The 14661-nt window shown below is 32.2% G+C and overlaps 1 protein-coding gene across 1 annotated transcript in view; it reads right to left on the bottom strand.

Annotated features, from left to right (window-relative positions):
• The window catches only part of PTPRQ (protein tyrosine phosphatase receptor type Q), a 285135-nt gene that overhangs the window by 236040 nt on the left and 34434 nt on the right, over nt 1-14661 (bottom strand). Inside the window, exons 12-14 of the mRNA XM_051962483.1 lie at nt 14171-14240; nt 3569-3768; nt 512-761 (exon numbers count right to left, since the gene is read on the bottom strand). Coding sequence (XP_051818443.1) covers nt 512-761; nt 3569-3768; nt 14171-14240 — 520 coding nt within the window. The remainder of the gene's footprint in view (nt 1-511; nt 762-3568; nt 3769-14170; nt 14241-14661) is intronic.

Below are 14661 nucleotides of genomic sequence, written 5' to 3'. Positions count from 1 at the left end.
TTTATTTCATAATGACTAGAGATAGCCCTGTAAAGATGGAAGACCATGGCTTTTTTAAGCTAAGGTCTTCAACAGATCTCATTTTGACTGAGATTGCACCAATTCAGTGATTAAGACTAAATAGCAATTGAAAGAATCTCCTCTTTTGCTAGTCCCCCCCCAAAAAAAAATCTAAATAAATAAATGAATGATCTAGAAAGGGAAGGACTCTCGGGACTTTTGGCCAAAGCAGAAATGAATGTCACTTACATTCAGTCTGAATTAATCAAGATCCAAACAATGACCAAATGACCTAGAACTTATTAGTGGTCAATTAGAATCAGATTGTTTTTGGTTTAAGACGTGGTCCTTAAGAAAAAAATTTAATCATAAATAAGTAGGTATGTATATATGTATGTGTATATGTATGTGTTTGTGTGTATAACCTTTTTCTTGTAATTTAAGTCTTTCTTCTTCTATCTTTTTTTTTTAATCCTCATCCACCTCCTCATTCCCATTAAAGGATACTTACCTGATTCTGGAGTTCTGACGATGGTGCTATCAATGTAGCCTGCTTCTGTAGTAACTGCAGAGACTTCAAACAGATATGTGGTGTATGGCCTCAAGTGGGTTACTACAAAACTGATAGGCTCATTCCACACCGAACTTTTTCGACTCATTGCCAGGGCACTGGGTATATACGTGATCCTAGGAGGTGATGTGGCTCTACCAGATGTTGGTGAAGGTCTGGTTGTACTCCATAAAAAAGATTCACTATTTTCCTATTGAACAAAATGATTCAATATGAAAGGAAAATACAATGGTGTGATATGTCCATTACCATTTGATATTTACTGAGTTAATTATTCTACTAGCAATTCTTTAGTCCTTAGCATGTACACAGGCACTATTCTAAGGGATGGAGTGTAGACTATGGAAAATGTAGTGTAGTGAAAGAGTACATGACTTGGGATCTGGAGATATAATAGCTAACATTTTTATATTGAATTAAGACTTGCAAAGCTACACCACTTAAAAATTATGCCATATATATATATATATATACATATATATATATAATATCTCTCTGTATATATGTATATAAAAATCTTTAAAAACAGTTATGTGGTATAGTAAGTGGACTGAGGACTGGAGTCAGGAAGATCTATTATTATGCTCATTTTACAGATGAGGAAACTGAGTTTGAGAGAAATTAAAAAACTTGTATAGGATTACACATCTATTAAATGTCTGAAACAGGATTTGAATACAGATTTATAGATTCCCAATCCAGTGTTCTATTAAACATATCATCTACCAGCTTCAGGTATGGTCAGAGTCCCCTTCCATTCTTTTAAAGTTGTTTGACCATGACTTAAAACATCTAATCTTCCTGAACCTTAGTATCCTAATATGTAAAATGGATATATATATATTATATTATATATATGATATATTATATATATGATTAATGATGTGCATATATATATATTTAAATTTAAGCATGTACTGATATGTATGTTGACTTATTTATAAATTACATATAATGCTACTATATTCATGATTATGTTTATTCTAAAATTGATCTAAAAGATAAATTTAAAAATAATTTAAAATAAAATAATTCTTTTATAGTAAAATCAGTTGAGAGTCCTTGGTATTTATTGAGTAAGGAGTAAGTGACATGATCAGAACGATGCTTTTGGAAAAGCATTTGTACAACTCTATGGAATACTGATTGGAGAGGGGAGAGATGTGAAGTTAGGAGATTGCTTAGGAGATTACTTTGGTAGTCCAGGTAAAAAAGAGCTTGGCTAATGCTAAGCAGAAAGAAGAGGACAAATGTTAGACATATGAAAGCATAAAGGACAAGATTTGGTAAATGCCTGGATATCAGGGACGAGGGAAAGTGAGAAATCAAAGATGAGGTGGAGATTGTGACAACTTGTATGACTGAAAGGTTGACTCTAATTAGGGAAGTTTGAAAGGAAAAATAATAAAAATCATGACATATTCATGCCTAATCATTCGGTGTGACTCAGTCTATCTTGTCCAAAAAGAAACAGGGGAAGGCAGGGTTATGATCTATATGCACTATACTCAGGGCAAAACCCATTCTTAGTGAATGCCTACAATAGCCATGAAGTGATTGAGGGGTCAGGGTTTGGTGTAAAATTTTCCCAATAGATCTACTATTGCTATAAATGCCTAAGAGACACAAAGGACTAATCAGAAAGGAGGAGTCAGGCATCTCAAGACAGAGGGAACTGAATTGAGAATTTCTGAGGATAAAGATAAGTCTAATCAGGAGGATGGGATACAGCTTATATTTCCATTTTGTTATTGACTGATAACACAGAGTTTGGGGCCAGTCTATGACAATCCTGGAATAAAAATATGGTTCCCAAAGGACCTGGTCCTCACTTTGGAAAACATTGGTGTAATAGATAAATAACTGAACTCAGAGTCAAAAAGACTTGAGTTCAAGCTCCTCCTCTGGGTTTAACTTCGGACATTATTGGTATTTGGAATTGGTCAAGGCATTTAATCTCTTAATATCCCAATCAACTCTTTAAGATCATATAAACTGTCCAGCACTGGCTGACTTCTATTAATCCTTTTAGATCTCACTATCCAGATGAAGTAGAGGAAAAATACATAATAATAAGTAGTTATACATTACATAACATTATGTTATTATTATAGGTATATATGCATATCATATTATATGTATTATATATTGTATGCATAACATTTATATGTTGTGTAACAATTACATAATAACCAATTAATTATATGATTAAATAAATTGTTAAATTTTCAAATAATAGTTGATATATTTAAATCAAATATATAAAATGTAATGATAATTAATACAAGATTATTTTGAGGATTAAACATAAATATAAATTTATCTTATTACAAATAAGTGCACATATAGTATAAAATTCTGAGGACACTTGTTCAGCTTAATTTTTACCTCCTTTAAATTTAAAATTTGCCTAAGAATTTTTTGAAACTTAATACTTCTTTGATTTCCCTCACCTCCCAATCTTCCTATGTAAGCTTCTTGGGTATAAGGACCATGTTTTTGTTTACCTTTCTTTGTATCTTCATATATTAGTACAGTGCTTGGCACAGAGTTTTTTTAAATTAATAGACAACATTTATTTTTAAGGTTGACAAAGTGCTTTATGTCCATGATCTTATTTAATCCTCAAAATAACATAGCACCTAAAACATAGTGTCTGGTTTATAAATTGATTGGTTGGTTGGTTACTTGATAGACACTAGTCATTATATGCATATCATCATAAATATTTTCAATGAACAAGTCTTAATAGTATGACTGTTATCTTCAAAGGGATTAAAAATATTTGTGGTTAAAAAATAATAAAGGGTCCTTGCTTAATAATATGGCTGCTACCATATGAGAAGAGGTGAGGACTAGGAAAGATTTTGACATTAAAAAGGAGATCCATGTAAACAAAAAGAATAAGGAATTATGTCAATAAGGTTACACATTAATTTTAATGAAAGAATTTTCTGGAAATATTTAAAATAAGGAATGCCATTTTATGATACTTACATTACACTCTGGCAACTTCCCTGACAGAAGATCCTCAACTTTAATTGAGACATCTTTCACTATGATTCCACTTCTTGCATGCTTGACACTAATCTTGAAGCTGGTAATTTTACCATTTGGTTGCCGAGGCAAATACCAAATTAAATTGACTGCTGAATAATTGAAGGTCTCCACAGTAAGATTCACCACTTTGCCTGGAGCTAAGGAAAACATTAATGAGTTATAAATAGATATAGTACTGTAAAACTTAAGAAAGAATAAAATTCTAAGTTTTCCATCTTAACTGAAATAATTTTGAAAATATTTAATTAATCAGAAGACATATGCTTGGGAATATCATTTAAAATTATCCTGAATAAAAAAGAAAAAGGAAATGCCTTTTTTTACAGTAACAATTTTTTATGTAGTAAAAAACTACCTATCTATTCTAGATAAGTTAAAAAATCTATCCATTCTAGTCTGTATCTTTTGTTTGAAACAAGACTTTAACCACAAAATAAATAAGAAAGAAGTCAAAGAGGTAAATAGAATACTAGAAAAGTTAGATATGATAGATCTCTGGAGAAAATGTAATGGAGACAGAAAGGAATACACTTTCTTTTCAGCAGTTCATGGAACCTATACAAAAATTGACCATATATTAGGACATAAAAACCTCAAACTCAAATGCAGTAAGGCAGAAATAGTAAATGCATCCTTTTCAGACCACGATGCAATGAAAATTACATTCAACGAAACAAGACTTTTGTGTTGAGGAAATAAATAACTATCCTATACCTATTCTTTATTATACCTTCAGTAGTTTTCTAATACCTGTTGGGGAAGATTCCAGATGAGATTCTGGCCTAAGCTCTAGGTGATTTTCCACAAGATTCTAGGGTCTTGAGCAAAGAGTAAGAGGTTATTAAAAAAAAAAAAAAACCTTTACTTCATTCTTTAGAGACCAAGCTTTTTCTTCAGGACTGAAATTCATAACGGTAATAGACCAGAATGTGACATCCCCAGTTCCACAGTGGTTTCAATGTTATAATGGATTTTTTTAAAGTTAATCCACATCAAATATTTTCTAAATGTTGAATATTCTAACATTTAAAGAAAAAGCAAAACATTTGAGCAACCAGTTGCTTTTGTTTGTTTGCTTTTTGTTTTTGTGAGGCATATTAGACCATGGACCCCTTCTTCCCAAACTTCCTGCTAATGTCTCCCTCTACCTTCCATTTTCTGGAAAGATTTTGAAACCTCTCATAAGCATCCCCTTGGAATAGACCCAAGAATTGACATTACACTCTAGTCATTGCCTTCTTCCTAATGATTGTAGACAGACATCTGTAAAGTCCTACTTACTCTATTAGGCATATATGGTCTATTATTCCATTGATTTAGGGAACTTTTGATGAGGAAATCCCTCTATCAATACAAATCAGCATTTTCTCTGGCACTTATGTGGTAGAAAGCTTCCTAGAGCATAGAAATGTTACATAAGTTGTTGAGGTTTACAGTCAGTACATGTCAGAGACAGGACTTTTGACACAGATATTTCTGGTTCAGACCTCTAGCATGGGCAGGAAATTATCAACTACACTTTTCCTAGTAATTTAGAGAGTGATCTACCCTGCCACTATATTCTCTAGATCCTTGAACGTTGGCCAAGAATGGAGAATTCATGAAAAGGAGAATAACACAAAATAACCATGGAAAAGTAGGTGGGAGCCAAGTAATGGAAGGCTTTGAATGCCAGAATAAGGATTTCATGTTTATTTTAGAGGCAATACATAGTCTTTAAGGACCTTCAAGGATCAGAATAACAGCCAGATCTTTTTTTAATATTACTTACATTAAATATGCCTGAGAATTTTGTCTTTTTATCTAATTCTAATTACATGGAAATAAAGTAAATAAGCTATGTAGGCAATTTGAGCATAATCAACCCCAAAATACATTTCATATTTAATGATGCATTTATACCTTATTTTCAATAAGGAAGAACAATAAGAATAGAAGTGAGGAAATGACTTTTCGCTTTCAAATTGAAATTATAGCAACAAGCAAGGAGAATAGCTTGTTTTTGAAACCAAGATCTCTGACACATACTAGCTATGCGTCCCTGAAAAAGTTACTTACCCTGTCAGTATTCTAAGAAACTCTTAAAAGAGTCTAGGTTGCTAGATAGCACAGAAATATATTTTGCATAACTTCTTTTTCAAATTGCTTTGAAGGAGGAGGGGAGTATAGGAAAGAACAGGAGAATTTGTATCTAAATTTTTTTAAAGGAAGGTTAAAAAACTACTTCTAATTGAGAAATGTTTAATGAAAAAAAATATATATATACATATATACATACATATATATAAAATCTTAAGAGTTTAAGTTGAAAAGGAAGTACCAAACTGTATTGGTAGAGGGAGTTGCCCCAGCTGGAATTTTCCCAAATGAATGAAATCACCTATCAGTTCTTATTCAACCTGTAAGTAAATATTTATGAAGAAAAAGTATCAACATCATTTATATAGGCCAGAAATGTCCTGATAAATTACAATTTTAAGTGTGTAAAAATGATGGTGAGATGGCTGACGCCACCAGAGGAAAATAGATATATGATCTGAAAAATATGACAAGTCATTAGTGAAAAAAAGAATGAAGCTGAAATTAAGCTTTTTAGTTTTAGTTTTTAGTGAAATTAGTTTTAATGAAATTACGATTTTTAATTTTAAGACACCAAAAGCTTAGTCTGGAGACCAATTTTAACAGTATATATAGATAACCATCCCAAAATTTGACAAGAAACTATATGAAATATTTAAGAAGTTTAAATTAGGATCAGGGAAAAAGGTTGATGTGAGTAACATGATAAAAAAATTAAATTATATAATAGATGCATCTGATAATAAGAAGATAAGATGAGAAATTCATGAAGAATAATAAATAATAGACTAATATATTAAATAATAGCAATATTCTCTTTAAGGCTAAATGAAAAGGAAATGGAAATTTAGCATTTAACAAAAATATCAAGGCTTTAAAAGTATATGTGATGATGTGGCATAATATGTAGAAAGCTAGCCTCCAATTTAGCACAATTTGAGTTCTAGACATGGGGTTAGGAAGATCAGGGTTTGAATGTTGCTTTAGATACTGACTTTGTGACTTTGAGTCTTTTATGTTCTCTGGATCTTAGTTTCCCTATCATTTGTAAAATAAAGGACTTTGATTAGATGGACTGAGGTCCCTGCTACCTCTAAATCTATGATCTTATCAACCCAAGGCCTACATTTAACATATACTAATTGAGAAAATGTGGACAAACCATATAATAGTTCAGTGCTTCCAGGTATCACTTTGAAAAATACTAGTTGTAGAACATTTGTCTATCTGTAACATACAGAAGGAGTTTTCTCAACAGATAACTTCCTACACTGATTAAAACATAATCCCCAGAGTGTTTCTCCAAAATAAAAATTACTCTTGGTGAAGCTATCATACATTTCAATAATCCAATGATTTATAATTTACATTAGTGTGGTTCCTCTTTTAAATGACCAGAATACAGGTTCTCTATAACTTCTAAATAATTTTTGAAAGTTCCCACTAAATATATATATATATGTGTGTGTGTGTGTGTATGTGTATGTATATATGTATATACATATATACACACATATATATATGTCATACACACACACACACACACACACACACACACACACATATATATATATATATATATATAATATATATATATATATATATCATGACCCTGTGGTCAAATTGATGTTGAATCTCTTTGGTCTTAGCCAGGCTGGTGCTCAGATAATATACAGTCAGTCTCAGTTTTAATTTAAGTCTTTCTACTTTATATGATTTGCCAGAGTTTGTATTTCTCCAACATAATATTGGGCCACTCCTATAGAGAATCACAGAATTTGAGAGTTGGATTTCAGCAACCATCAAGTCCAATTCAACTAGGACATGAATAAGCATAATAACACAGCTAAAGTAAATTGCCCAGTTTCTGCTTGAAGACCTCCAAGGAGGAAGAACCCATCATCTCTAAAAGCAGTTCAATTCACTTTGAGACTGTCCTAGTCGTTAGGAAATTTTCCCAGGCATCAAGCTTAACTTTGCTTAGAGTTATTATTATTAAGCAATGTAAACTAATCACTCCTGATTCATTGAGGTTAAGTTTGAAAAAGGCTAATATTTATTCCACAAGACAATCCTTAGCATACTCTAAACAGCTCTTATGCCCCTCCTGAGATTTCTCTTTTCCAGGATAAACATGTCAATTCCTTTATTTGCTCCCCATATGACATGGAGTAAAAAATCTTCACCATTCTGATTGCATTCCTCTGAATGCTACCAATTTGATCACTTCCATTCTTATCAAAACCCCTACAATTGAATACAACACTCCAGATGAAGTCTGAATAGATGAAAGTATAGTGGAACTATCACCTCCCAAATTCTTGAGAATTACCTATCTCTTAATGTGTTATTCAGTAGATTATGTGTTATTCAATAGAAAAAATTACCAAGGAATTAATTTAGAGAATTAGAAAAATCAATAATAATGAAATTCATGTAGAGGAACAAGGGCCCAGGTGTCTCAAGGAAAATAATAAAAAAAAAAAAACAAACAATGAGAAGGTAGGTCTACCAGTATCAGATTTCAAGTTATCCTACAAAATAATAATCATCAGAACAACTTATACTGATTCAAAAGAAGAGGTCAATAAATAGGATAAATTAGATGTACAACATACAAAAGCACATGAACACAATAGCATTAAATTAATGATATATAATATAAACCTGAAGATAATAAGGATTCGATATTTAACAAAAACTGATAAGAAATCTAAAAATCAATTTGTTGTAAATTAGATATAGTCCAACAGCTTATATCAAAAACTGAGATGAGCTACAAATAGATATCTGACTTGGATACGAGGCAATAATTTAAGAAAATTAAAGAAGAAAGAAAGATATTACTTCTCTAATCTATGTGTAAGAAAAAAGTTAATAATGGGGATCACAGAAAATAAAAGGAAGAACTTTAAGTACATAATATTTAGAAGTTTTTGGTGTATAACCAAAATCAAATCAGCAAAAATTAGAAGAGGATCAGGTAACTGGGGAACAGTCTTTGCAATATATATCTCTGATAAAGGTCTTATATCTAAGACATGTAAGGAATTGAGGACTCATTCCCTGTAAGAAAAATTATCAAAAGATATGTGAAGAGAGTCTTCAAAGGAATAAACCTAACTAGTCAACAACTTCATGTGGAAAAAAATCCAAATTTGTAATTAATCGCTAGACAAATGCAAATTAAAGCAACTCTGAGATTCCAACTTAGGCCTATCAAACTGACACTGGCAAAGATGATGGAAAATGGGGGGAAACCATGACAAATCTTGGAGAGGCAATGGGAAAAAAAGATACACTAAAGCAATGATGGGGCTGATCCAAGTGGGATCATTGGTAGAGCTCTGAATTAAGACAGAGACATTTTGGAATTATGTCCCCAAATCACTAATTTAAAAACACTTCCCCCAAAATAATCTTGCTACTATGTATATAACCCCAAAGAGATCAAAGAAGAAAGAAAAGTGTCCTTACGTACAAAAATATTTATGGCTGATTTTTTCCATAATAGCAAAATCCTAGAAACTAATGGAAAGCCCACCTATTGTGATTCTGAATAAATTATGATATATTAATTTAATGGAATATTATTGTGATTATATGAGCATTTTGGGAGGAAACTTGGAAGATCTCTATGAACTGAAGAAGAATGAAGAATGAAAAGAACGAGTTATAAAACAATCACTACAAATAAAAACAGATCTGAAAGAGTTCAGATTTCTTTTTTTTACATGTTGTTTCTGAGATCCTTATTGAAGATCCAGTTTTACATAGCAAAAAAGTCATTTGTAATGAAGAACTGGCGCTTAAAAGTAAGACAAGGATAAATATGTAGATATGGAAATAATCTGTATAAATCTGATGATTAAATTTATGGATGCTGATGAAATTATCAAGCCAGACTTTTCTGTAACCAAAGGTAAGACTTTCCATTTATCCCTATTCAATTTCATCTAATTAGATTTATTTAGTCTTTCAAGATCTTTTTGGGTCTTGACTCTGGCATCTAATATGTTGCCAGCTTCAGGTTATTTGTAAATTTAATGAGTGTTACATCCATTGTTTCATGTAAATCATTGATAAAAATGTTAAACAATATGGGTAAAGCACAGATTCTTGGGCTATTCCACTGAAGACCTCCTATGTTGATCTTTACCATTAAAAATTATGCTTTGAATCTATCTAATCAACCAACTCTAAATCTAATTTTATCTAATCCATTCCTATTTATCTTTTATACATGAGACAAGGCATCAGAGCAGGAATTTGGCAGAAGCTATAAATCAGTAATGCTTAAGTGTTACAGAAACCTTCTCCTTCATTGGCTCCTATGACCTTTGGCTTTGTTCTTATTTCTACCTCTACTTCCTTCATGGTTACCTCCAATAGTTCATCTTCTGCATATCCCTCAATTCTTAGATAGGGCTATACTCAAGAGTTTTTCTCATTTCTCTTCTCTCTACATATGGTTTTAAATATTATATCTGTTCAAAAAACTTAAATTTCTATATATTTAGGCCTAATCTCTCTTATGTGTTCCAGTTTTATATCTCCTTCTTCTGGCTAGACATCTCCACCTAAATGCTCTGCTAATGACTCACTAATTAACACATTCAGAAATGAACTCACTATCTTTCCTCAAAAAACTATTCATCCTGCTAACCTCCCCACTTCTACTGAAGCAAAAATCAACGAGCAAACATGTTTATATGACTATTGTGTTTCAGGCATTTGGTTAAGCTCAAAAAGACAAAAGTGAAACAGTTCCTAACATAAATAAAATCTCACACTCCAATGTAGGAAACAACATGCTCACATATATAGGAAGATGCAAGATACATAGAAAGAAAAGTAAAATAGGTTTGGATGGGAAGCCACTAACAGCCAATTAGAGAATAACAGAATAAGCCTTATATGGAAAATTACATTTGAATTGAAATGTGAAGGAAATTAGGGACTCACAGAAGCACAGATGAGAAGGAAGAGCATAAGTGAAATGAGCATATACCTCAACAACGATATTGTATGAGGATGTATTCTGATGGAAGTAGATTTCTTCGACAAAGAGATCTAACTCAGTTCCAACTGATCAATCATGGACAGAAGCAGCTACACCCAAAAAAAGAACACTGGGAAATTAGTGTGAACTGTTTGCATTTTTGTTTTTCTTCCCGGTTATTTTTACCTTCTGAATCCAATTCTCCCTGTGCAACAAGAGAACTGTTCAGTTCTGCACACATATATTGTATCTAGGATATACTGCAACATATTTAACATATATAGGACTGCTTGCCATCTGGGGGAGGGGATGGAGGGAGGGAGGAGAAAAATCAGAACAAAAGTGAGTTCAAGGGATAATGTTGTAAAAAATTACCCTGGCATGGGTTCTGTCAATAAAAAGTTGAAGAAGAAGAAGAAGAAGAAGAAGAAGAAGAAGAAGAAGAAGAAGAAGAAGAAGAAGAAGAAGAAGAAGAAGAAGAAGAAGAAGAAGAAGAAGAAGAAGAAGGAAGAAGAAGAAGAAGAAGAAGAAGAAGAAGAAGGAAGAAGAAGAAGAAGGAAGAGAAGAAGAAGGAAGAAGAAGAAGAAGGAGAAGAAGAAGAAGAAGGAAGAAGAAGAAGGAAGAAGAAGAAGGAAGAAGAAGAAGAAGGAAGAAGAAGAAGAAGAAGAAGAAGAAGGAAGAAGAAGAAGAAGAAGGAAGAAGAAGGAGAAGAAGAAGAAGAAGGAAGAGCATTCTAGTCATGAATTGCATTGCAAAATCCATTGCAAAGACATAGACTTGGAAAAAGGGTGTCAAATGTGAAAATCAGTAATTAGACCAAGATAACTAGAACAAAGAATGCATGGATGGGAATAATGGGTCAGGAGACTGTAGAAGTAGGAATATCCCATATTGTGTAAGACTTTCAATGACAAACAGAAGAGTTCATGTTTGATCCTGCTCCTGCAGACTAGAGACATCAGAGTTATCTTTGACAAGATTTTCTCTGTCCCTCTAAATATCAATTGGGGATCTTTTGCCAACTCCTATCTATTTTAATTCTGCAATAACTCTTATATGCATTCTTTAACCTGCATTCATATATCAGCGCCTTATTTTAGACCTTCATCACTTCTTCTAGACTATTGAAATAGATTCAGAAATTATCCCAGTGACTAAAGCCTCTCCTTTCTCCAACCATCCTTCACTCATCCTACAGTAAATATGATTTAAGGCTTATTTTATTCTTGGAATTGTCCCTGGATTCAAGGAACAGGCAAAGAAGATGGAATGTATATATACAGAACTATATATTTAGTTATTTGATTATAATCTCCCCCCTTAAAATATGAACCCCATGAAAGCAGAACTGTTTTTACTTTTCTTTTTAGTCCCAACATTTGCCACAATCCTGGCACATAGAAAGAACTTGTGCCTGTGGACTGACTAAATGAACAATGTTTAAAACCCCCACACTTTGATTCTATTCTACTTTTCCAGCTTTATTTTGCACTATTCTCATTAACTTAACAATATTCCAATATTAATTTTTCCCCAATCTCTTTTTAAGTTAACCTGGAACTTAAACTACCAGAAGATTGGCCTGTTCTGCTGTATCTTCCTGATTCTTAGCTTGCCTCTTTTCTGTTGAGGATACCTCTAAACTTCCAGTGACCCAAGTTCATAACATCTACTATGTTTAGATCACTGTATCAAGTTCTTTGAGAGATATGACTTACATTAGACAATCACTGCTCTTGAGGTGCTTTTAAATTAGTAAAATAGAATTAAAACCTAGATTGAATATTTAAATGTATTGCAATAATTTTATTTGTACATATTTTAAATAAATTTATTTGCACACATTTTCATTAAAAATCATTGTAAGAAAATGTGAAATATTTTATTCACACAGTGTTAATAGTTTTCTGGGGAATTGCTTCACTGATACCTTGGGGGGGGAATTATGGATTCTAATCCTATGTTTAACACTTAATAGCTGTGCAATATTGGCCAAGTTACGTAACTTTTCTGAGCTATAGCTTTCTCAAATGTAAAGTGAGAGATATGGTTCCTAAAGTCCCCTTAGATCTAAAATGATCTTTTGAGTTTATGAATCTATGACATTCTAAGCCTTAGCAAATTAACAAAAGGGCCTCATTCAGCTTTTTTGTGAATTTAAAAAGAACATATTGAGATGAAAAAATTTCATTGAATTGAAACAAAGTATTAATTAAAATTAGAATAAATAAAACATCTTTTTATTAACAGATGGTGAGCTTAAAACAATGCAACTAATTTAAAATATTTTTCCTCAATAGAAAACAGTGGCTTAAATTTAAGTTTAATGTTTTATTATGACTGTCTTTATTCAACCAAAACATTTTTTCACCATTGAATTACATTCTCTAAACAGAGATAGTTCTCTCTCACTAATTTCAGACTGACTGATTTCTAGCAATGTATGTTAATTTATATATTAAAATCTCACTAAAACACTATGCTACTATTCAATGGTATTTAGTAAAAAGTGTACCAGTTTTGGGAACCATACTTTCTAAAAAGTCTTCCGCCATAAGACGATAGAATCTTAATATTAACCCTTAAGATACATCTATAATAAAGAAATTTATTCCATACTTGAAAAGATACCTATGAGTACTCATTCTGCCAGTAAAGATGACAACTAATTTCTGATTTAACAAACAGAATTTCATTTTCAGATGACTTGCTGATTTTTTTCTGTTGGGCAATTAGTAGTTGTAATATACATCTATAAATACATATGTGTGTGTGTGTGTGTGTGTGTGTGTGTGTGTGTGTGTGTGTGTAAATAAAAGAATAAAGATGAAGAGAAAGACATATTTTGGGAGAGGACCTGTGAATTTGTTTTGCTTGACTATAGCTATCATGGGGAAGTGGGAGATAGTGAAAATGGATGCTTGTAAATTGAAAAAAAATTTTTGCTAAAAGGAGGAAGGGCAGCTAGATAGCACAGGACAGCGAGGTGGCATAGTAGATAGAATTGTAAGCCTGTAATTGGGAAGATTCATCTTCCTGAGCTCAAATCTGGTCTCAGACACTAGCTATTGTAATCCTGGACAAGTCATTTAATCCTATTTGCCTCAATTCTCATCTGTAAAATGAGCTGGAAAAGGAAATGGCAAACTACCCCAACATCTCTGCGAAGAAAACCCCAGATGGGGTCACAAAAAGTAAACAAATGAAAAATGACTCAACAACAACAACAACAGACAGCCACATACCTCTAAGTGATTAACCTTTACTTTCACCCAGTTACAAAAAGATTTTCACTCTATGAATTGCTAGCCAAGAAACAGCAATATTAGAGTTCAATGTTCATAAATGTTATGATTTTGGATGTCAAGCCAATGTCAGATTTTTTAAGTCACTGATGACAAATTAAATACATATGTAATTAAATTAATTTGTATTAATGAATGGTTTAGGAGAATTACCACTTTCTGCAGTTTGGAAGAGAAAGGGTTCACTAAATATCCCAATACCAGCACTGTTTTCAGCAGCCACCTAAAATAAACCAGAAGAATAACAATGAGTTGATTATAAGACTGCATATCACAACAACTTTAAAACTCCCAAAAATAAATAGTAAAAAAAGTGAAATCCAAATCACAAAAATACCAAGTTTTTGTTTTTGGTTCTTCCAACACTCACAATTTTGCAATGAATAAAAATAAAGCCAACCTTAGGCATGAGACTTCTACAAGTCAAGTTCAAGGTATATCTCACTTTCTCCCATATAATTTTGGGAAGGACTAGATCTGTAATTTCATTAATATGGGGAGCTCAAAGTGAGGTATATTCTCTGTCATTGCAGATTCCCAAATCGACACTTTTTTTTCAATCTGTAGTCTTATGGTGTTGTCAATGGTATTGGCAAGTTATGACTTTTCAAAAATCCCATGTCCAATAAGTATCAAAGATGGCA

The sequence above is a fragment of the Antechinus flavipes genome, chromosome 5 (assembly GCF_016432865.1).
Source record: "Antechinus flavipes isolate AdamAnt ecotype Samford, QLD, Australia chromosome 5, AdamAnt_v2, whole genome shotgun sequence".
NCBI classification, from domain to species: domain Eukaryota; kingdom Metazoa; phylum Chordata; class Mammalia; order Dasyuromorphia; family Dasyuridae; genus Antechinus; species Antechinus flavipes.
This window is presented reverse-complemented; position numbering and strand designations above follow the sequence as displayed.